This window comes from Rhipicephalus sanguineus, chromosome 1, assembly GCF_013339695.2.
Source record: "Rhipicephalus sanguineus isolate Rsan-2018 chromosome 1, BIME_Rsan_1.4, whole genome shotgun sequence".
NCBI classification, from domain to species: domain Eukaryota; kingdom Metazoa; phylum Arthropoda; class Arachnida; order Ixodida; family Ixodidae; genus Rhipicephalus; species Rhipicephalus sanguineus.
Genome location: NC_051176.1, coordinates 206,278,826 through 206,302,450, shown reverse-complemented (window position 1 = coordinate 206,302,450; position 23,625 = coordinate 206,278,826). Strand labels below are relative to the sequence as shown.

General features: G+C 48.1%; 1 protein-coding gene across 6 annotated transcripts in view; it reads right to left on the bottom strand.

The window, feature by feature from the left end:
* LOC119406177 (ankyrin-2) overlaps positions 1 to 23,625 on the bottom strand; it is a 345,579-nt gene that overhangs the window by 268,811 nt on the left and 53,143 nt on the right. Inside the window, exon 1 of one of the 6 annotated variants that reach the window (XM_049418895.1) lies at positions 13,163 to 13,288. The exons of 3 other annotated variants lie outside the window; for them this stretch is intronic. In XM_049418895.1, coding sequence (XP_049274852.1) covers positions 13,163 to 13,240 — 78 coding nt within the window. In that variant the 5' untranslated portion in view covers positions 13,241 to 13,288. Of the gene's footprint in view, positions 1 to 6,603; positions 6,784 to 11,521; positions 12,346 to 13,162; positions 13,289 to 23,625 lie in introns of those variants that run through there. 2 more of the 6 variants (XM_049418867.1, XM_049418930.1) reach the window with 2 other exon arrangements.

Below are 23,625 nucleotides of genomic sequence, written 5' to 3'. Positions count from 1 at the left end.
TTCCGTGTAGCCGCCGCGTCGTGGGCAGCGCGGCGATCGATGACAAAGAAGAGGAGCGCGCCCTTCTCTTGTGCAGCCTGGGCCACAGATTCAATGGCAGCCCCCTATGCGAGCTACAGGGCGAACTAATACGTACCTACCCCCACCCCCTCCCATGAAAGCCACGCCCAGCGAAGAGCGCCCATGGAGACGAAAGGCGAGTGTGACCGCCGCTGTCGGTCGGATTAGGAAACGGGACAGCGGCCCTTGCATTATACATAACGGTACCGGACGAGGCCGTGAATGCTAAAGTGCAAAAGCCAAAAATCCTTAATTTTTGAAGAAACTCCGAAGAACGGCTGTTCTCTTGCGAAACACGTGTTCACTCCTCACAGATATACGAGGTTGTTACGCAAGAGGGACACAGACGCTGCAAATGACAGACGTCCAACGACGGCAACTCTATAGCGCACTTATGCCGTCAGTGCATGAATGCTTTTAATTATAAATTATTATTAGTTTTTTTGACGTATGCCTCGTTGTGATATGAAATGCAAGCGTGTATTAAATGCGGTGCAGCCTATGCGAACCCATATTATACTAGACGAATTATAATATCCTTTGCCATGAGGGCGATAACACGCATCAATATATGTCCACCGAAAAGTAACACTAAGCGAAAACAAGCTGTGCTATATTGATCATCGATATGTCTTGTGTCCATGGCTGTGTGTCTGCATCATGTGCAAATTAATGTATGAGCGACCGCAACGAGAGGAAACTCTTGAGAACCATGCAAGTTTGACGTTATGTTTTTGATTACACTGTACGCAGGTATACATCCGTTGCACTGAGCCGTTCCGAGAGCATCATAAAAATGCCAAAGACCACGCTAGCCCGCTATTATACGACCCATAATATGCATGGCCACCGCTCCTCGAACATGCATGATCACATGTGTCCTCCCCGCGACATATATACTACAAACGCTGCACAAGGTCATCACAGCAATAAGAAACGCGTGAAATCGCAAGTAAATGTCCAGCTTGTGCACGACATACATATATATATATATATATATATATATATATATATATTATATATATTATATATATATATATATATATATATATATATATATATATATATATATATATATATATATATATATATATATATATATATATATATATATATATATTACGGCGATATATGCAAGGGAGCACATTTTTGCGTCAAAGACTTGAGAAAAAGCCTTAGCATATGTGGCGTTTTTTTTTTTTTCAAAAAGAGCCAGATGCAGAAACCGAAACTGGCCTAAATTTCACGAGCGTGAAGCGTGCCGAAGTATCGTTAATTTCTAAAACAGTTGGAAACAAAATGGGGGAATTCCTCATTGTAACGTGAACTCGATAGGGCAGTTTCTAACAAACAAAAAAAAATGAGCTAAATTCTGCATCTGTTGCAACCAAACTGAGCCACATTCATTAAACCTGCGCTGCTTCAACAATTGTGACCAAAATAACCAACATGGTCTCATCCAATCTGCTTCATTTGTGTCCTAGTTGCTTTGCTATCGTGTTTACGTTCCACAATTATAAAGTTTTTCTGGAGCGAGCTGGCACTTACTGAAGGACATGATGTTGTAGAGCAGAACTCGAATATAAAGAGTAAGAGGCGCACTTCACAACTTCTTACTGCCTTTTAGCGTTTCACTTCGAGTTTAGCGCTCATGTCCCTCTTTCGCTCCAAGACGGTATATTTAAAATAAAAGAGATTTGAAATGAAGATATTGGGCACCAATCTATTCCTTGAAGAAGAAGTTATCCGAAACTGCACGGCATAAAACGAGCTCAGAAGAAGAAGAGCTGGCGCACTTTTCAAGGCCTTCAACAGATGACAAGGACAAGAAAACGCTGCCGACAGTCCAGAACGGTGCGCCTTCTGCCAGGAAGGACCACTCGCTCTTCAAGTCCACTCATCGCCATTACGCGCATGCGACAAAGGACGGCACCGACGGAAGCACAAGGATGATGCAAGTTTTATCGCAAAATATTGTTATATCGTACATTCGAATCGTTTTAGACTTATTTTACACGAGCTAATTCAGGCCCAAATGAAATGTTCCAATCTATAAGAGCCAAATAAAAATTTTACTCCTGAATACCGACGATAGTGGGCTATATCAATTTTAGCCGCAATAATGTGGATTTGAGGCATTTAGGGGACAGGAACACACTGGAAAAAATTGTTGGAGCAAGCTCGACCATACTGTCAGTAGCAAAAAAAAAAAAAATGCGTTTTTCTCAGTTTCAGTTAAAGTGCACTTGGCTCTTTTAGGGGAAAAAAAAAAAAACGCCACATACATCGGCACTCCCACTCTATAGTGTTGTGCGCACGAAACGGACAGGAACACGCGTGCGTGCTATCTTCAGTTGTATGACACGTTTAGTAAAAGAAAAAAATATATATAAAGGACGGCAGAGGAAACGACAACATAAGAAGGAAAAGGGGCGCGCTCTATTATGCGTGCTTTTCTATCTTAAGTTTGTCGTTTTGTGAGTTGCTTGTTCCTGGGTACACTTTGAGAATTTCTCCTTTCAGCGTGGTGGTACGTGCAGTGTCAATAATGCGCGTTTGTATCGGACGTGGCGCCCTTCCTCTATTGTCACTACCGTTATATACACCTCAAGACGGTAAGAATCTGTAAACTGCGTAGGCTTCATTGTAAGCTGTAACCTGGCAATCGCCTTCCATATGCAGCACACTTTCTGCGTCCGGAGGCTGTTCAATGAAGTTCTTTTCGAAACAGCGAGCTATTATGGACGCTTTTGTTCCTTCCGAACACCGTGCACAAACGCCTGTGTCACAGGCGTAAGCCGCACAGCAGCTCAACAAACGCCATTAGTTGTAATGAGCTCGCCATACCCACGTCGAACAAAGCGACACCCGTTTCTAACGTTTCTATATTTGGCTTCAGGAGGATAGATGCATCTGTATGGGCACAGAAAGAGATGCCGCAACGTTGCGAAACGGTGCGTCCGTCACTTGCTCATTTGCAACAGGCCAGGGGCCGTATATTCTCGATCGATCAGTACCACAGGGACGACCTGCAAATTCGCATTGGGTTGGTTAGGTCAGCGGAAGTGGGTACAGAGCGACTCCGTGTAGAGGCAGTGACTAAGAAAACTGCATGCTGTAAAGAAGAGGGTGGGGGGGAAGGGGAGGGGGAGGGGGAGTTACAGTCAGCGCCCCGTCCTCTGCTTGTATTTTCATATCCTTCTCTTTAGTCGCGCTGTTGCGATCATCACCAGAATTGGGTGCGATGAATCGAGTACTACGGATCGAATCAGCGTTATTGTCATTTCAGCACGCCACTCGCTTGGGAGGCACCACCAAATTGCACAACCTTCCTATAATCATGTGCATTTTACGCTATGTTGGGACGAAGTTCAAGAAAAGAGGCGTTGCGAGTAGCGGGGTGTAACGTTTTAATCGAACACGGGCAGTATGACATACGCCCAGTAAACTGTTCCAAATTATACCTTCGACTACCTATAGGGTCATTTAACTGACGCACCTAATAAGGGGTACGCCTCTGCCTTATGGCCACATCGGAATGCGATCACCGGAGCCGGGACACAGACACCGGTGGTTTCGGGCACGGTAGCCAAAATCTCAATGCCCCAGTGTAACTATCTGTGCAATAAACATTGAAAGATAAAACGGGACAAAAAAAAAAAAAGAAAAGCATAGCAAAGCTATTATCCAAGCTTCCTGAAGCTCGCTGGTATTTATTTTCTTTCGGGAATTATCACTTGCGGGTTTAGGGGCGGGAAATTTCACATGATCTTTTATGCCGCTTTCTGCAACACAAATGCTTCGTTCTGACTGAAGCCTTTATTGATTTTGACTATCATTCCTTAGAATTCTTCTTTCTCTACAAAATTCTTTAACATACCGGTAGCACTCTTTTTAGAGCTTCGATTACAACCATGGGCCCTATAACATTAATACTAACATTCGTACTTCCAGTGATAAGTTTAATTTATTTTCTTTTTCATCTTAAAATCATTTTTAAGAGCAGTTGTTTCTTGGCTCCCAGGCCAGTAGACGGCCATTACAGTTGCTTGTGGGCAGGAGCGAGACACTCGGTGGGTCACGGTGGCCTATATGGAGCAGTATCACACACCCCTCCCCCCTAGCGCAATATAGTAGACCGGCTCTGGTACGCAACAGCAGTGAGAATAGGGCGAAATCATTCATGACGTTCATCGCACAGAAAAAGTTTTCGGTCGTAGCCTAGTTTCCAAAGTAGAATAGACAAACGAATCTATATTTAAATATTTACTTTTCCGGTATATTTAGGCGGCTACAGTTCCCCCAACCCTCCTCTCCCCTAGCACACCTTTAGATATCGTGACCACCGCACACAAGGCCGCCCTAAACGTCCCACAAGGTTGCAAAGTTTCGGCGAGACAGACAAAGCACGTCTGCAGAGGCTGCCCGCACTCCGTCACGAAATTATCGATGAGCCTGGTAGCGCCTGCGCCCTGCGTCGTCCGCCGCCGCCCATAGAGGTCACGGTCAACTCGACGTGCCACGGATCGGCGTGACCAGCAGAGGGTAGAAGCGCCGCGACAGGTGCATCGCGGAAGTGTCTCCAATGTTCGTGCGTGGTGTGCGAATGAGGTGCTACACCGCAGCGCTGAGATCGACCCAATGACATTGCGGTGATTGAGTTACCTTCATGCAGTTATAATTAGACGCAGTGAATTACCTTGACTCGGCGTTTTCGCGAGGCTCAGTCACGGCAAATTACAATTAAAACAAAAGAGGGAACGTAAAATGTCGGAAAGGAAAATCTTCCCGTGTCTCCAAACCGAGGCGCAGTCTCTGTTGCTACACCACATATGCGACGCCACTATATACAGGAACTCGAACGAATTACATCTTGACATTGATCACGCCCGAAAACAAATGCTTTTGCGGAACAATTTCTTTCCGACGCTATTCGTAATGTGAAGCCAAACTAAGTGTAATGCCACCTTATATTAAGCGTGTTAAATGTAGTTATCAACATGGTATAATACGTTTAATTAAGAGGTTTTTTTTTTTTCGTGTTTGCCTTGCATCTGTTGGCTCGGCGTGCTCGACAGGAAGCGTTGCGAGAAGTTCTCGGCGCCTTTCGTTTTGCATGATGGAGAACGTCGCGCACAAAGAACCGTGGGCGAAGGCGAACAGCGGAAGTGTATGGGTGGCTATACATAGAAAACACTTTCGCTATCCGCTCAACGCGCGGGCATACATGCATATGAAGTCTAACAGCGACGACGTCAAGGCCACCATCACTATGAATTTCCCACCACCACACAACTCCTGATGCCTGTTAGAAGTCGCCTCACAATCCAAAACTTTAGTCTAATTGGCTACTACTATCTGCAAGCAGGTTTCGGTACTCGTATTATTCAGTGCTGAACCGTTAATTACTAAAGACAGTAGCGGCGTAAACAAAGGTGTCTCCTGCGAACACAAAATCCGCCGACGATAAGCCGCGCCGATGCCCTCAAATCTTATAGTAAGCCACTTTCATGTCTGTATTAATTCGTGGCAAATCGCCGACGCTGTAGATAACGACGAAAGTGCAGCGCGGATCAATCGCTTCTGGGGGGCATGAAAAGTAGTGGGCATTCGAGTGAGCCAGTACTCGATAGACAGAAAGCATTGCTGCTATTTGTAGTATACACATAGGAACAGAGAAATTTTCTTTCTCGGAAACTACTGCCAACAGTTTGATAACGTTTTGTTGCATTTGAAAGAAACAGTTGCCATTAGTGGCCGCGTAGGAATCGAATTTTCGATTTAGGTCATTATTTCTTTTTATAAACACTGTTGATTATTGAAAAAAAAAACATGAGTATCACTTTCACAACTCCGTACATCAGCATCAAAAAGCAATATCAGAATTCTGCACACAGTAAGTAGCACACAAAATATGTGTTTCACACATCAGTGTAAACATGCCGCTATTTTGTGGTTAGAATTTGTTTAAGAGACATTGTACGCACTGTAACGATATTACGTCAACAGTCTTGTAATAAGACAATTTAGTCAAGTTTAGATCCCCGAAGAGATACAGTTTACAGAACTGCGATATCTGTTTTTGTTGTGAAGTTGCAGATTTGTAAGTTTCCTGCTTCGATTTTTATTTTGTTGAAATCCACGCCCTAGATCAATATTTCGCCTCTGTAGTAAATATAATTTACACTTAAATCCCTCTCACATGTGCAACAAGTTATTTAATTCAAGTTGGCTCGGCGGCTGTCTCAAAAGTGTTTCTCCGTTTAGCGTGTATTTGAATAGTAAAACTCGATTTGGCCCTGAGCTCTTAACCCCCGGGATTAGTTCAGCAGCCGAAAGATAAACAGAGGCCGGGTGCATCCCTACATTATCGATTCGGCGATAATGCGCGCGAACAGGGCTCACCTGGCGTCACAGTAAAGTAATTTGCACAGCGCGCGCTGTTTGGGATGCGCGAATCGTGCACGCAGCAGATAAGGACGCCGCTATATACACTCAGCCCGCTACAGAGCCACACACAGGTGCTGGAGGCCGTGCGGTTACCCAGAATGATTCGGAGGCCAGGGGCGAAGGCTGACGGCGTGGGCGTAGGCTCCGCCACAGGGCCCGGGGCCCCCATCGGGGCTTGGCCTTCGCTTTGGCCGGTGTCACAGCCAGGCTTCCGATGTCCAGTGCCTGGGGCCCTGCTAAACGGCTCGCGCCGCCGCTCCTCGCGGACTCCGCGGCGCTGACACAGCTGCAGCCGCGCGCGCGCGCGCTCTCCAGGTATACCACCCGGAAATTTCGAGGTCGCTCGGCCTGTTACAGCTGTTGAGTCTGTGACAGCGCGTCGCCGATGCTTGCATCGCGGCTACGACGAATAGCAGCGGTGTACGTGTGCGGTTCCAACGCTTTGCGGCTGTCGATGCAATGTATGCACGCGCGCGAGACAGGTTCGGACGCCATTGTGGAAGACGCGCACTATCGGGCGACGGAGGACGCCGCGATGCACAAACGAACACGAAAGCGGCTCGAGGCGCCTTGACTTTTTCAATGCTTATGCGCAGCCATCCTTAATTAAGGATCGGGAGAACGCAATAGAGAGTGGGGCAGCTTATTTGAAGCGAACGATCAGGAATCAAACAAGGGGCTGCTCTTTTTCACTCGTTACGAGCAGACGTGATGTTTGAAGCAAACAAAGAAGCTATCTGTCGCGTCCATCTTGCACTAACACTCTCCAGGGATCAGCGACTATGCCGTATCGGCAGATTTACCTTTTTGGGTGCTTCTGCCAGCTAGAGAGGTAGACTTGGTCAATAAACACCACCTCTTTTGGCTTGCGCCAGTCATTTCTCCTGATTTTTTCGGACAGCCTCGAGGTCAAGGGGCCACCAAATCAAGAGAAATGTCCATCTGTGCCTCAGTGTCGAACAAACATTGGACGTGTTGCTTGTATTTTTCAAATGGTGAACCGGAACACCCAGAACTAATAATAATAATAATATCTGGGGTTTAACGTCCCAAAAACCACGATACGATTATGAGAGACGCCGTAGTGGAGGGCTCCGGAAATTTCGACCACCTGGGGGTTCTTTAACGTGCACCTAAATCTAAGTACACGGGCCTCAAACATTTTCGCCTCCATCGAAAATGCAGCCGCCGCGGCCGGGATTCGATCCCGCGACCGTCGGGTCAGCAGTCGAGCGCCATAACCACTAGACCACCGTGGCGGGGCAACACCCAGAACTGTTTATCAAAATCACCGATGATGGCGCCAGCACTTGTTTGCGAGTGCAGAGCATTTCAAGCTCGCGTGAGTGTCCCTGTTGGCATACTGGATATGTATATTTATATACAGTCGACTGTCACTCCATCCGCACTCTTGGGAATTTATTTATGTCACTGCCGTACGACGCGTAACTCGGCTCCCACAGGCTGGTGCCAAATTGCCTTACCTCGTTAATTTTCATTTCTCTTTTGCATACCATTTCTTATACTTCAATTAAAGAAAACTTTCAAGTAAGCCTTCATACGCTTTGTTGGTTTCATTACGCTGTGGTTGCGAAATTCAGGCCTCTCAGTTCTTCTTGTTCATAATGTCTGCATGTGTTACTGTGTTAGCTCGGACTTGGCTGTGATATGACAGAATGACAGCCGAACGCAATCTCTACTAAAAAAAAAAAAAATCACACCAGACTACGCAACCCCTAGTCAATGACTGCGACAAACAAGTTTTTACCAGAGGGCAAAAAAAAGTGATATAAAATGTTTCGCCACCTTTGCACGAACTGCTGTCCTACAATAAACGTTTTTCAATTGAATTCATGTCACCTCGCCGAGAAGACAGCGCGCTCGCGAAACAAAACAATCACTAAGAGATATCTGTGTCAGCCGAAGGAACGGGATCGTGGGTAACAATAGAAAGATGGCATTATGGTCACTCGCTCATTCTATACACACGGGAAACGCCGGGCCGACTTCGCTGCCGCCCGCTGCTGCCCACCGAGACGCTCAATATAAGCAGTGCCAACAAGACCGCGAGTGCTTGAAGCTAATCTTCTCCTTTGAGGGACCGCGCCCAGTGTTATAGAGAGCTCGGCCAGAAGAACGTGTTGTCAGTGAAGCGAAAAATATGCACATGCCACCACGAGCGTGTCGCCGGCGACGCTTCTTTGCCACGTTTGATCGGGAAGAGAGAAAAGGCGTTCGCGACTCATCAGTCTCATCAGCTTAATGCGATTGCCCAACAGATGAGCGGCGGGTCGGCAGGCAACCGGCAAAAAAAAAGCGCTTGCGAAAAACCGACCGCCCAAGCATGACTGGCGCCGGCATGCAGCGCGGAGCTGGAGTAATTGCCCAACTGCCTCCGCCAGCTTGACACCGCTCTCAATGCAGACCGAGCTCGCTTTGCCAGACCGGATGTACGCCCGGCGTATAGTGCACGAAGCACGTGGGCGCGCCCCGGTGTGTCGTCCTGATTTTGTATGGCAAGCGCTACACTGTCCTCGCACGGGCGACCGTTCTGCGTAACCACGCATTTTTCCTGATATGGCAAGGAGAATGGGTTCGTGTGCTTTGGAAATTCGGTGCACCGATTACGCGGCCGAAATCGCAAAGCTATCCTCGCCTGAGAAGGGCGCTTCATTGATTGAACAACCAGGCATGCTTTTGGAGCTCGGAAGTGGCAAGAAGTCAAAACATATAATAATAATAATAATAATAATAATAATAATAATAATAATAATAATAATAATAATAATAATAATGCATTCAGTCAGGATGTATTCCTGGTTGAGTGCAGAAGTTTCGAAAAGGTTGCGCATGCGGTACATAGAAGTACGGATTCTATTGTTACCGAAAGTGTATACACCAACCTTCATATTCGGAACAGATGTGTGGGCTTGAATAAAATGTGGTTGTTTTTTCGCATTCAGGAAAAAAAGAAAGCTTTTACGGTTTGACGTATAGTTGAGTGCTGTCGATGAACAAAGAGAGAGAGAGAGAAAGGTTGAGTGAAAGGCAGGGAGGTTAACCAGAAGTTTTTCGGTTTGCTACCCTGCACTGATCTGACAGTGTTGCCACAAAGGGCGTTGGGTACACGGGAAAGACAAGGTGAACTTTCACCGCCACTCACAGACGGAGCGCGAGACACGCCCTGCCGTTCAAGTAATTACATTGGCTGCATCAAAGATCGACACACGCACGCGCTTTTCGCCACAGTTCCCTATATAGGACGAACTCGCAGCAGGTTTTGTGCGGAGCAAAGTACGAATAGAATACATCCGTTAGGACAAGCGCATAGTGTGTATAAAACATGTATACACACATGACGAGAGAGCAAGGCGAACGCGACTGGCTTTCCCTGCGCCGATGATGCTCTATAAAGGCGGAAGCCGCAGGGGCGTGGCACTGCGCGAGTGTCTCGACGGGAAGGGCGTCCTTGTAGCGACCTTGGCCGCACTTTGCGGGAAATCGCTAGAGACGCGGCGCAGCACCATGCGGTGGGCGCCGGACCGTGACCGCATCGTTTGCAGGTCTGTTCCGCGTGCGGAGAGTGAACAGCTGCCGCCGCATCCATAAAGTCCGCCATTCAGGAAACGCCGGCACCGCGCGCTCTCCCGCCGTGTCGCGGCGCCCGTGGTGCAGCTGTAGGTGCTGCGCTGCAATCGCGGCGCCGGCTGCATCGGGTCTCAACCCGGCCTCTGTAGCCCGGCTGCGGTAACGTCAAGGTTCACGGGAAGCCCCGTTCCGGCATTTATGCCGGCTAAATAAGGGCGTTCGGCTGGCTCTACGCCGGTGTGATGTCGATCGTGCACAACAATATCGCTGGGCGGCGCGCCGTTTCCTCTGTACAAAATGTACACACAAAAAAGGGCATCAGCGGCATGCCTGCATCGTACCGGCTGCCTTTTGTCTCACCAAAATCACCGCAGCGCACAGCAGAAGCTCAGTACTTGTATGGCTGAAATGGAAATTTCGTTCGCGTGCGCAAGAAATTCTGGCGATGATTGGCAACATCAACTACCGCGATTTCGCAGCGCACAAGTATTGGCTAGACGCAACGGGTTAAATTCGCGCCTAAGTAGTGTCCACATTTACAAAGCAGTCTGTATACACTAGAACGATTCGTAAGACGCCGGCAAAATGTTATTGCGAATCCACGGCCTATTTGCCAATGGCAAACAGTTTTTCACGGACGAGTAAATTTTGTGAATTTCATCTACATGTGATACACACTCAACACCGGTTCAACTCCCATCACGACGCACGGTTTTAATAGGACCTCGCATACAGACTATGTGATCGTGACTATGCGATCGATAAAGCAACGTCGTGAATGTATCCATATCTGTCGAAAGTAGCGGCTGCACGGTAAACTTTATATATGTCGAAATATGTCGTTTTTCGTGCGTATGGATTATATTAACGTTTACTTAGCTGTCAGAAGAGATTCCAAGACACAAGTACACTCAGTTTTCACGGTGTCACGTTTATGCCTTCAATAGTGACTGTGTTTTTGTGACGTGAGAAACAGCCTATTTAGCTAGCTTGATTATCAATTTCTTCTCTTCCCTTTGCTCTGTGATGTATGCTCATGCCGCAACTACTTTATATCGTACACTATCAGCTAAGATGTCAAGAAAGAGTCTGTAACGTGCTTTGGGGGAGCCCCTTTCTATAAGCAAGCTCGATACTGAAAAGCGCGGTGGAGTGATAAGATGCGATAAGGTCAACACCTAAGAAAGAACAAGCAGTTTTTTTAAAAGAGGCTGCTTTCGCTCTGCTTTCCCGCGATCGAACAAAATGTCGTGGTACTTTCTGAATAAGAAAGTACCACAACAGAAAGCGCGAATGAAGCTTTTCAGTTTACAGAGAACTGTTTCTTTTATCGAAAAGCATATATGCACGGGTTCAGGGCGAAGATTGCTCTGACTGAGCGTATAACATTAGAGGCGGCAGCCCAAACAGCATCAGCGCTTACCGCAGAGGGCATCATCTGGCTCAGAATGGAACGGAACAGCAGGACTGCCAGCCAGCGGAGGAACAAGTAGAGCGACGGGTCACACTGGTCGCCGTGCGATGCGAGCAGCCGGATGAAACAGCCGATCCAAGTTTCACGGCTCGGTCGAGTCGCTGGATCTCCCATTCAACCAAAGCAATGCTGGCGCAGCCGTTTCTCCATATCGCCACTCGTTTACTCACGTCGTACGGGCAGAGTCGGCGGCGATACTTCGGTAGACACGCGCACGGGCAGCCAGACTTGCACTCGGCGCTTGCACTTGACCGCCCTCAGTATCGGGCGTATAGTTGTCTCCTATTAACGCCGGCGAGCGGAGCAGCAAAATACCTCGAGGGGTGCACCCGACGGAGTCGTAGAAGAAAGCCGTCAAAATTGCACCGCGCGCCTAACCTGTTATGCAGATTCCATTCAGCTAACCGCAAAGCCCCCTTTCTTTGTTTTTTGTTTTTCTCGCCTTCAACCACGTCGCCGCTGCACGAACTCGGAGTCGCTCTTACTTGTTTGCAGACCTTCAGAGGGGGTGCGTTCCTCGGCAACGCTGTACGAAAGATAAGCGTCGCTGTTACGTTGCACCGTGACGACGGAGGGCGAAGCGTCGAGAGCTCTCGGCCGAGGCACAGATATGCTCGTAATCGGGTCAGAGCAAAACGGCGCGTGGTGTGCGCCGTGGTTAAGGATCCCGTTGGTCGGGCAACGGCGTCCTCATCCCGCTGAGATGCGAGCGCCGGAGGAGGCTCCCGCCGTGCGCGGTCAGTGACATGCGGGCGCCGTTCACGCCGACAGCGCGGCACTTGTGATGGGAGGAAGGCCGACCCGTCGACGCCCGCACAGCTGCTGTGAAGAGTCGAAGCAGCGCCTTGTGCGCTCGGCGCGAACGACTTGGAGTGATCGTTGACTATTGTCTCCCTGGTCGCCCTTGACAGACGTCTGACAGCCGCTAGGGACGCGCACCTGAGCGGGTCGCGACGATAATTGCTTTTCTCGATGAGGAAGGCGGCCACAAACAGAACCACACGCGTGTGTAGTCAAAACAGACCGATTGCCTCGTTGCCCCCCGGCGATGCTGCCACTGAATCGAGTTGACCAAGCGTGCAAGAAAGCGCGCCCGTTCAGCTCCGCCGGCGCGCAGCACGTACTGAGCTAAGACCGGATCTGCCTATACGTATACGTAAACAGGAAAGTTACGCTAACGCAATCTGACGATTCGTGTTACGTGCATCAACTCTGTCCGTGTAGGCTATTCTTTGGTGAGTAGCTTTGCAATATCATCTGCAAGAATCCAATCCCTCTGGTATTTTGAAAGCATGTTCGCAAGCGACACGCAAATACATGCACTATACACGCGTGGGAATAACAGCACGCAAGCCTTCCCTCCCCCACCCCTCTCTCTCTCACAAACACACACGCACACGCGCGCGCACACATGTACACACACGATGGCGATAAAGCTGATCGACCACACTGCCCAACAACCACGCACTCAATGAGTAATATGATTTGCACCGTATTCGTCTTTTTTATGACCTCTACGAGACATGACCGAGCAAGTGAGAGCAAGTACTATAGGTGACGTGTGGAAGGGCGTCCCCGGCCTAGACCTACCTGCCAAAGGGACTTGGGCCTGCTGGGGGCCCGGGGCGCCGTAGAGACGCCTGCGTCGTCCGTCTTCTCAACGGCCATCGCTACTCGCACAGCCACTCGGTCACGATGGTGCAGCGGCCGCCCGCAGAGCACCGGCTACCTGCCAAGCGGGCCGCGCGCTTCGTCTTTCAGTGCTTTCGATAACGCAACTGCTCGCTTGCCTCGGCATATGAAATAGGTGTCACACCCTTCATTTTCTTGTTTCTCTCTCTTCGTTGTGCTTTCTGGAATCGTTCTCCGGACTTGTCTGCGCGCAGTCAACAGTACGTGCATAGATATACTCTCCTAACCTCCCATTTCCCTTATCATTCGAACAAAAACAGCGAATAGATGTGATCTGATTATCCTCTTCCTCCCCTCTTTTAAGCTGCTTTGTTAGCGAAGTGCTGCGACAACACTCCACGTAGCGAAGTACGGAGCAAGAAAATAAGTGTGTGCGCCAGAACTAACGACGCAACAATTCCTCTTTCGGTAGAAAATAACCAACGCCTTTGCGCGAAACGCTTCGCTGCCCAGAGCGGTTTTCAAACCACAGTGAACGGGGAAGCGAAACGAAACGGTGTGCCCGACTTTTTCTTCTCTCTCTATTCTTGTCGAAACAATTTGTTTTATCAGCAAAGTTGCTTGAAGCTTCCTAAAATTTAAGATAAATTTATTTAGGGAGAAAAAAAACATGTCCAGAGTATATCCAGAAATCTGGGCCCGGGTATTCACCAAGCTTTGTATTCACCAAGGTTTGCCAATGAAAAAACATTCTCTTATGAAAGAGAATATTTGCGATTGCCGGTCCTGGACACCTGACTTGACGCCAGTTATAATCCATAAAAAAACTCAAATAAAATAAAGGAAAAAATACAAGCAAACAAACGAAATAAAAAATGAGCCACATAATACGGGACGCTGTGTACGAAGGGGCCCACTCACACCGTAGACGTTTTCCTCCTGCCTTCTAAAGCTGTACCTTCCTTTCTTCTTACAGGCACCATTCATATAACCCGACAGCCAATTCTCTGTAGTTTAACAATTCTTAAAATAATGTAACTAATTAGGTAATTCTTTACAGCTCATTTTCTTTACTTAAAATTGTTGCGCTAGTTGCTGTATCAATAGAAAAAGAAATTGTTTAGTAATGTTTATTATCTTCGTCGTAACTTATGGTTTTAACCTACAATGAAACAGAAGAATCCATAACTATCATCTGCACTTCACGAAAGCGTCAAAACAAGGCCACAGCTCGAAACAGTCTTATCCTTCATTTCATTTTCTTCCAGGAAAGTCGGGATTATAGATCAGAGGATACTGCGAATGCTTATGCGATCCGATACTATGTTATTTTTTGTTCGATCATGTAGTGTAAGCATTACAACAGGTGTGCAGAGAAAAGCCGATAATATGACTCTACCATATGGCACAGAAGGGCGCCGAACGCATAAACTAAATAAAATTAAATGAAGCGATAGAAAACTATAAATTTCACTCAGCTCTTTACTAGATCAGTGTCGTCGTCGATGACAGAAATGAACGCAAACACAAGAAACGAAACCAGAAGGCATACAAAGCTTTTACGAATTTTTATTCTCAGCAATACAAAGCCGTTGAAGTGGGATGCTATATATAGCTCCAGCTGGTTTGTAGTAAAATGGCGAATAGTATCATTGAATGCTGCAGCGTACATCCAGTGATAATAGACAACACAGAAAGGAAGTAAGACGAGGAAAATACGTCGTCTTGCCTTCTTTTGGTCTATAGACCGTAACCTTGGGCTGTACGCAACAGCAATAATCAACTAATAAGCAATAAACTAACGCCCTGCCTAAGTGACGCCCGGAACACGAAGCTACTCGTTCTGACAGAGTCATGCTTTTCCTGCATGCACTATCACTGTGACACCGCTCCTTCAGACGGCAGCACAAGATGGTAACAAGAGACCGAAGAAGAGAAGTGTGTGACGCCTATTTCAGACCAAGTTCATTTCATATATCATTATAGAAATTAATACTCGTGATTAGAGGTGGCTGAAGTAACAGTCTCGCTAACAAGCGACATACATGCAGCATTACGAGGCCGAATTTACCGTTTGAAAAGAAGGAGAAAGGCGAGGGCAAATGAAATCAGAATATTAAATTCTTGGAAAATCTTCGTTGTTCTAACATGCATATTGTGCATGCAGTCAGTCGCGGTTCAGCTCGTCGTTGGCTGCCACTACTCTCATTTAGACATTCTGAAGCTATACGAAAAGCGCAGGCGAGCGCTTTAATTAGCCTGTTTTACTCAAAAGAAGCCTTGAACCGTCAAATGTATCCGCTCGTAGAAGTACAGACGAAGGATGGAAACAAAAGAAAATCGTCGCTGTTCAAAATATATAAGCACTCACGTAACCACCCTGCGGCTGCAGTGGAAATGACACGTACGCACCTCTCGACAGCCTCGGAAAGTTGCCTAGCTGTCGCCGCAGCGGGAGTCGTCAGCGGGACGGCTCCGCCAACTTTGGCTCCGCTCGCTCAGGACATCATGCAGCAGCCGTCGGCGCGGTACGGACGAAAAACGAGGGGAATGCGCTAACTCCAGATATGCCTCGCAAGGGATGCGGAACGGGGCGCGTGGCTCGTTGAACGAGCGGCTGGAAAGGCCCGACTCTTCGGCACGGGCCGTTGAAGGGCGAAAGGGGGGTCAGCCGACGGAGCGCGTGTTAAGACCCCGTGGAGGAAGAAGAGGACGGGGGGTCGCAGCGCAGCGGCGGCCCGTCAGCGGCACTGGAGTACCGCCGCTGCTCAGTCTCCGAAGCCCAACACAACGCGTTGCCATGGTGACCGTTCGCCAGACCGGCGCCCGTCGGGGCCATAGGGAAGCGAAAGGGAGAGGCAGCGGAGGCCGCAACTAAAGTTCGGGAGGAAGACGCAGCGGCGGGACCCCTGCGCGCCATCTGCCCCGCACCGCAGTCGCCCCCTCCTCACTTCCTTCTGGCGATGGTGCGTAGGCCCCGGCCGGCATCTTGAGCATCTCCCCGCTGCCACAGTTCACTGTACCGCTGCCACATCGTAACCGCAATTGCGCGCACTCGCTCGTGGCTGCGACCCGTTTCACCAGTAAGCTGTTTCTGTCACCATGGATGCCAGAGAACAAAATTAGTACGAGACGTCATCTAAAGAGATAGAACAAGTGTCTCCCACGCACGTTCTCACTGAATACACAAAAATATTAAGAAAATTATCGTACGTTATCAGCCATAAGCGGCACCATTCACGTGACATATCTTCACGATTACATCAGGCGTAACGGATGGACGCATTTCATAGAGAAAATGCAAACACAACGAAGACAACTACGTCTAGCATTGTTTCGAATAATTGTTTTTCTCCGAATATTCTCATTTTTTATTTAGTTTCTTTTTTTTTCGTTAGGCGCAAGTAGATGCCAAAACTATGCATATCGTTTTTGTGCTAAATGTTCCAGCTTGTTTTCCTTCGTCTCTCGGCCTCCCTAAGCTCTCACTTTTGACCAGTACTGTCGTTTGCTAAATTCTCACTTTTTTTTTTTCTAGTCCCACGTCGAGCTCTATTTTCACTATTGGCCCTTGCTTTCACTATTATGCAATTCGTAGCCACTGTTCTAGTTCAGTGTCGTTGGGGGCGGGCGTTTAACCTTGACAGTAAACATTTAACCTTGACTTTTCAGCCACGTTCCCAGCATCCCACACACAGAAAAAAAAAAACAAATTTCAAGTATGACGTTTCGCTCCGTCCAAACTCGGTGATATTCATACTGGCACAGTTCTTTGTCACAGCCATTTCCGAAACCCTGAACTACTACAACCAGCACCAGCACCATCGCCATCAATGAGTTCGAAATTAGCTACGCGCCAGAGCTCTTAATCATATAGATGCATGTTTTACAACAAAGTCGCCGACATGATGTCTTCCCGCGCATAATGCATACGTCGTCCTCCGCGGGAATACGTTTGCGAAGTTGCAAAAAAAAAAAAAGATTCTCGGAAAGACGAGACAGCGTGATGGACAGTAACGCCTGAAGACAAGACCCCTCGCACCTACCTTATGCAGCACCAGCTTGATGAAATGAGCGCGGGATAAACGCCGAGCATTTCTGCCAGATATTTCGAGCTCGGCTTGCAGGGGCGCTCGCGAGGCTCTGTCCATAGCGCGTGACAATCGCTATATGCCGTTGCTATATCGGGTGGATGTTGCACCCGTCGCGAGACCCGGGCCTGACCGCATTAAAAAGAGCGGTTCACAAGCAGGCCGCCGGCGCATCCCAATTTCCGACGCCCGACGGCGGGCCAGGGACGACGGCTTCGAATGCACTGCGTGACACGCATTGTTCGACGCCCGAAACAATGACGGCGGAAGAACAAACATCAGTGCAGGCGCAAACAACAATTACTTACAACAGTGCTTGTCAGAGGCGTCATGCCGTCCCGGCAATAATAGCACGAAAACTATCGCTTGCCCAGCGCATGTTAGCCGAATGCGGGTAGAGGAACTCTCGCTTGAGGTCAGGGCAGGATTAACCTCCTTGGCTGACGGGTATATATATATATATATATATATATATATATATATATATATATATATATATATATATATATATATATATATATATATATATATATATATATATATATATATATATACGACACTAAAGGGAAACAATGAATCAATTTATACAGGTAAATTATCCTTTGAAAACTCTGCAGTCGTTAATTACCCCATCATAGTCTCAGTAATGGAAGATAAAGTCAAGGTCCAGTCGCCACCTGCATTTTATGTTTCCTCGTTTTCTCGCGGCAAGAGTTGTGCTTTTAGTATTGTGAAAGGGTGATTCACTAATACGAAAAAAAAAAAATCATTTTTCACTTCAGTGTTCCTTTGCGCGGGTTGTGCTATTTTCTGTAGCCCATAAGGTAGCACAGCTCAGAGCCAAAGGGAAGGAAGATGGGGAATAAAATAATAGAAGAAAGAGTAGGTGGGAGATTTAAACTAACGTGCGTAACGAGCATATGCACTTCCGCAACCTCCGCCGTTCGTGCGACGAATTCTTGCCACTTGATGAGGCGGAGGGAAGGAGAAAGAGGAAAATGGGTGGGGGGGGGGGGGGGGGTGAATATGTACACGACAACCTCTGCAGGATCAAAGGAGGAAAGAAAATAAATATCTCGTTGTCGGTCTGCGCCTGGGACCACCAAAAGAATGTTTGAGAGCGTAAGAGGTTCGTAATGTGTTTAATCCCACATTCTACAGAACGCGGCTCTTTCCTCCCCTCATGTTATCATTCTTTGGTCGCTAGACATATTATTGTTTGCGAAAGAGCAGCGACCGACACAATAGCTACTAACATTTTCCGTTTCATCCAAATGAATCACACACAACGGGCTCGCCGACCACCCCACAGGGCACGCGTCCCCTGTCCCCTATTGGTGGCGTTCAGCCGTGACAGTGACCACAGTGACAGCAACTTAGGGCCAGAAATGCAGACAAATAATAACTGGATCAAAAAACTTTGTGAATGTGGCTACCTATTGCAGTTTTACAGGACCGCGAGTTTACAGACCGTGCACTATGGAATCGCGAAAAAAAAAAAAATACAAGATTCTTTCTATCCTTTATATGTTTAGGGCCAGAAATGCAGACAAATAATAACTGGATCAAAAAACTTTGTGAATGTGGCTACCTATTCGAGTTTTACAGGACCGCGAGTTTACAGACCGTGCACTATGGAATCGCGAAAAAAAAAATACAAGATTCTTTCTATCCTTTATATGTTTGATGGAAATTAAGGGGCGCTATTTTCTGCAGCCCTTAGAGGGGACGGCTCTTCATCCATCGTCAACGAAAGGTGCCACTTTGCTGGGACCTCCTATCTCCTTCATCGCTCTCATAAACTTCCCGCCGTTCGGAAGGCGTATATATATACAGCGCACACACGGGTGCGGCCGCTCACAATAGCCCACCGCCGCCAACGTAACCTGTGCAGCCAAGCTTCATGCAGCTATCCCTCTGAGTGAAACAATGAGATGACCCTCGCGACAGCAAAGCGGCACTATACAAAGGCACTGTAGCGCTGTCGAAGCTACGCAGTGGGTTGCACGGAAAAGCGGTTCATAAATGACCAACCTCGTAGTAAGCAGCACGTACAGGTAGTAAGCGACATCTAAGCGTCTATAACACATCTCTTCTTAGGCGCTGATAATGAGTGAATGAACATAGTTCAGCAGTACCGTGCGTTCGCTGAGAAATAGTGGTGACCCGACGCAGTAACGCATGCAGGCATGCCCTGTAGCAGAATCATTCTGTATATATAGTGCTCACTTTGCCGTTACTTTTTATTCAAGACTCGAATAAATATGTTATTACTTGCATGTCGGAAAGAAACGAATATTTGGCAGCTCTGAATTCGTGAATCGAATAGCAGATTGCATTCCAAACTTCGTTTTCTCCCTTTCTTCTCTTTTTTTTTTTTTTTCGCGCCCGCACAGCTTTAATGCCTAAATTGCACGATGGCCCACGCCGTGACGAAGTACGCCCCCTACGAACAGTGTGGATGGCAGAGAGTCATGGAATCTCGGAAACGACGACACGTCAGTGCGGCACCGTTCTTACTGCATGGTACAGCTAGTGACGCAAACAAGGGTCCCTGTCGGATTCCTAGCGCTGTCGTTCGGACGTCTATGAGCCGTCATCTGAGCATAGAGGTAAAGATAAAGAGAGAAAAGGAAGTGCAAGAAAACTAGCCAGGGGCCACATTCACAGAACTTCTCTTTGGTAGGTGCGTTCTCTATTGGCCACCCGGCTTCGCTAATGATATGGCCCGCGTTATGATTGGCTGAAATGTTCTCTTAGGAAAATTTTTAGCGTAAGACGTTTTTGTGAATGCGGGCCCAGATCCCAATATCCACTTTGCTACCCCGCTCGTGGGGGACGGGGAAAAAGGGGCATCGTGACGTCACGGCTCCGGGCAGTATTCCAGGCCTTCGTGTTGTGTGGGACGAGCTGTTATGCATCACTCTAACGTGTGAACGGCTGCGTGAGTTCTACCATCGATCAGACGTCCGACGCGGCGTCTGTGGCTGAAAGGAAGCGGGAGAAGAAGGGCGGCGGCAGCCCTGGTCCGGCGAGAGCGCGCCGCGTCCGGCCGGCAGCCGGAACATCGCGTTGCGCGGCCGCAGAAAGCGTGCGCCGTTTTTAGGAGACGGCCAGCTCACCCCTCTCCTCTCGCCGCCTGTTCCCAAAAACTGCTCGGCCGGAATCTAGTTACGCCGGCCGCAAATACTCATCGGCCGCCGCCCCTCTGCTCGTGCCGCCTGCTGCGCGCGCATGCAGGCTGCACCGGCCTTTAAATCCGGACCGCCCACTTTTAGCTGCGCCTAAAATTTTCTTGTTGGGTCGTCGGGCCCGTTATTTTTTTTTAATTGTCACCTCTAAAGCCTTAATGTGGAACATCAACTTAAACGGGAGTCACATATACCATACGGTTTGGTCAAATAATGTCACTCAAATATTCTGCTTAGAATGGAGGAGAACATAGGCGTGTCACTTCCACCGTGGATAAAGAGTGTGTTCGCTAGATTTACCAGTAGTCAATATTATAATCATTATAATTGTGATGTGAATTATTAACATGCAGGTGATCTTTGCACGACTTATCGTGTGCGCTATATAGATATAAAACGTAAGGCCAGTGAGAATTATAACGGTATTTCGTATATTCTTGCTGTTTAATAATTCGAGACAGCCATCGGTGAAACACTAAGACTGTCACAAATATGTGAAGATGACGCTTGTGTTCAACGCATTTCCTTTACCGTTCATCGGTTGCACCTTGTATACAAGGGACAAAAACAACGTTGAGGGCAGGCGGCAGTTGATGGAAATATTCACAGTCAAACAACGGAATATCGCGCCGTAAGCGGGAAATTGTAATTACGACCACTTCATATATCGCGCTATGAAGTAAGATCCAAATCTGAAGTGAGAACCAGATTAATCCCACATTCCCATTGGTATCCTCGTTAGAAAGCAAGGGTTAAGGAAAATATTTAAAAAAAATTACTGCGTGTTTCAGTGGGTCAAAATGAAATTGCTTAATTTTTCGCGATCCTCGGCGAATGTCGATACAGCGCGCCACCAATTTCTGCTATCAGAGATGGCCCCAACGTTCTAGAAACATTTAATGTTCCAGCACACACAATTGCTATAGCTGCGCAAGCCGAATGCGAGAACGTTTTAATGAAGCTTACATTTCAGTGCATCAGTATCTGCAAATAAATTAAGCTCGTTATTTCAGTGCGGCGCGTAAACCGTGTAAAAAAAAGGTATATAGCGAGCGATGCGAACACAATGTGGGAAGCACGCAAGATCATTTCGCAGGGTCTGGTCAGCACCCGTACGCAAAATTTGCTATATACGTTTAATTTCAATAGAAACAATCTGCACGAACTGTTCCGACCTGCTATATCGGCGCAGTGTTGCTGCGTCTGCTGTGACTGCTAAGCGGTGTTGCAACAGCTGTCCTATAGTGACAGCTGAAGTACGTTGCGTGCGGCTGCCTTTTTAAAGAGCAGGCGTAAAGAATGCCATTGAGCAACCATTCCAGCACGGAATTGTGAAACAGATACAGAAACAAACGGTACGTTAATGAATATCGCTTAGCGAAACAGTAATAGTACGAGTGACAGAAGATTGTGCAGGGTGACGACCATCACCCAAAAAAAGCCTTGCTGACGCAAGGTAAAATGACAAGTGGGGCAAACATTGCCTGCGGATTTTTCGTATAGCTCAAAGCTTGCTTTTTTTGTTTCACCCTAACGGGACATAGACGTGTGGCTCTTTTAATTAGCGCTATGGGACCGGGCGCTGCGGAACAACAGCTGGGCAAGGTAGCTCAGTAATGGTCTGCCACAATGACCTGTGCGTTCGCTGAGCGTGGCTGTCAAGTGAGACACGCTTCACCTGGCCCTATAGTTCCTCGTAAGCGTGTATACCTTTCCCTTTGCAGCTATATACAATGCGGCCCACGCGTGCCGCCCGACGAACCGCATACCCGTTCTTTTAGGTTGCGTCCCTTCTGATCAACTGAAGCGCCGCCACACGGTGATACAAGCAAAAACTAACAGAGAAGACGCGCTTGCTTGCGCATGCAAGCGAGCGCGTCCCTTTGCGTAATGACAACGAGTTCGTTCCCTATATTCAGCGTGGGAACCGGGACCTGAAAGAAGCGCTGCTTTCAGAAATGAAGGGGGTTTGGTGACAACTTCCTGATCTGGCGGCCGACGTCTGGCGATGGAAACCATGCGACGTTTGCTATATTATACTGTACAGCATCCTCCTGTGCGATGGGCAGCAATAACGGCGCGAGCTGCGCAAGTGCACGCAGACGACGTTGCGCGTGTGCTCTTTCATGTCCGTTTCAAAGGGGAACCGCTAGCACTGCCGTGTGAGGAGAAGGTGCAGTTTTCGGCCACCTCTTCTCGGCGTCCTCTCAGGTGCGGCACGCGCGCTTTCAAACCGGCTCGTCGTGCCACGTGGCCGCTTCGGCGTCGCGTGGGAAACGCTTCTCGCGAGGGGCGGCCTCCCTCTATTTCGGGAGATCGCGACAATGCCGCACGCGACCCGGGTGGAAGCAGCCGAGCCCCGGCCTCGCTCCCTCCTCGTCAGCCTCACGAGAAGGCCAACTTTCAGGCCGCGCAGAAGCGTATACACACAGCCGCTCGTATACACGCGGGCTGTCACTTCTCTGGGAAATAAGCCCCTAAAAGGTATTTCCTGTTCCGCCCACGACGAGATGCCGAGTCGCGGTGATCAGTTTTGCCGCGCAAGCAGGTATGAAGAAAGAGACCAGCAAGCCCCCTTCCTCGAAGAAGTATGTAGCACTGTGCGCGGGCGAGCGTTATATGGCAAGAAGTTTGGAACGAAGCGATAAATACGCGAGGTTTGTTCACGATCGCGTGAATGTAACTGCACAATGTTGGCGGCGCAGATACATTAAATGGAGGAGTTTTAGCGATCACTTAGACACAACTGCGTGCGAAGTCGAAAAGATTTCAACATCAGAGGCCAAATTCACAATGCTTTTCGTTCATAGGTGCACTTTGCCATAGCCAGCTCAGTCTCTAATGATACGTCCAGCATTTGACTGAAAATTTCTCTCACGAACAGTTACAGCGTAAGATGTCTTTGCAGATACGGCCCCAGATCTCCACGGAACGTATATCACACACAAGATCTCATCATATCTCGGATATGATTGACGCAAGGAACAGCAATATGTAAAGCGTGCATTACCCCCTTTAACCATTGCTGTAGACACTCAAGTGAAAAGGTTCTTCGATTTGTCGTCCCGGGCTGCCCGAGGCCAATGAGCGTTATCTATGCAGCGTCTCTGGCAATCCTTGAGGGTCCGAAGCGACATAT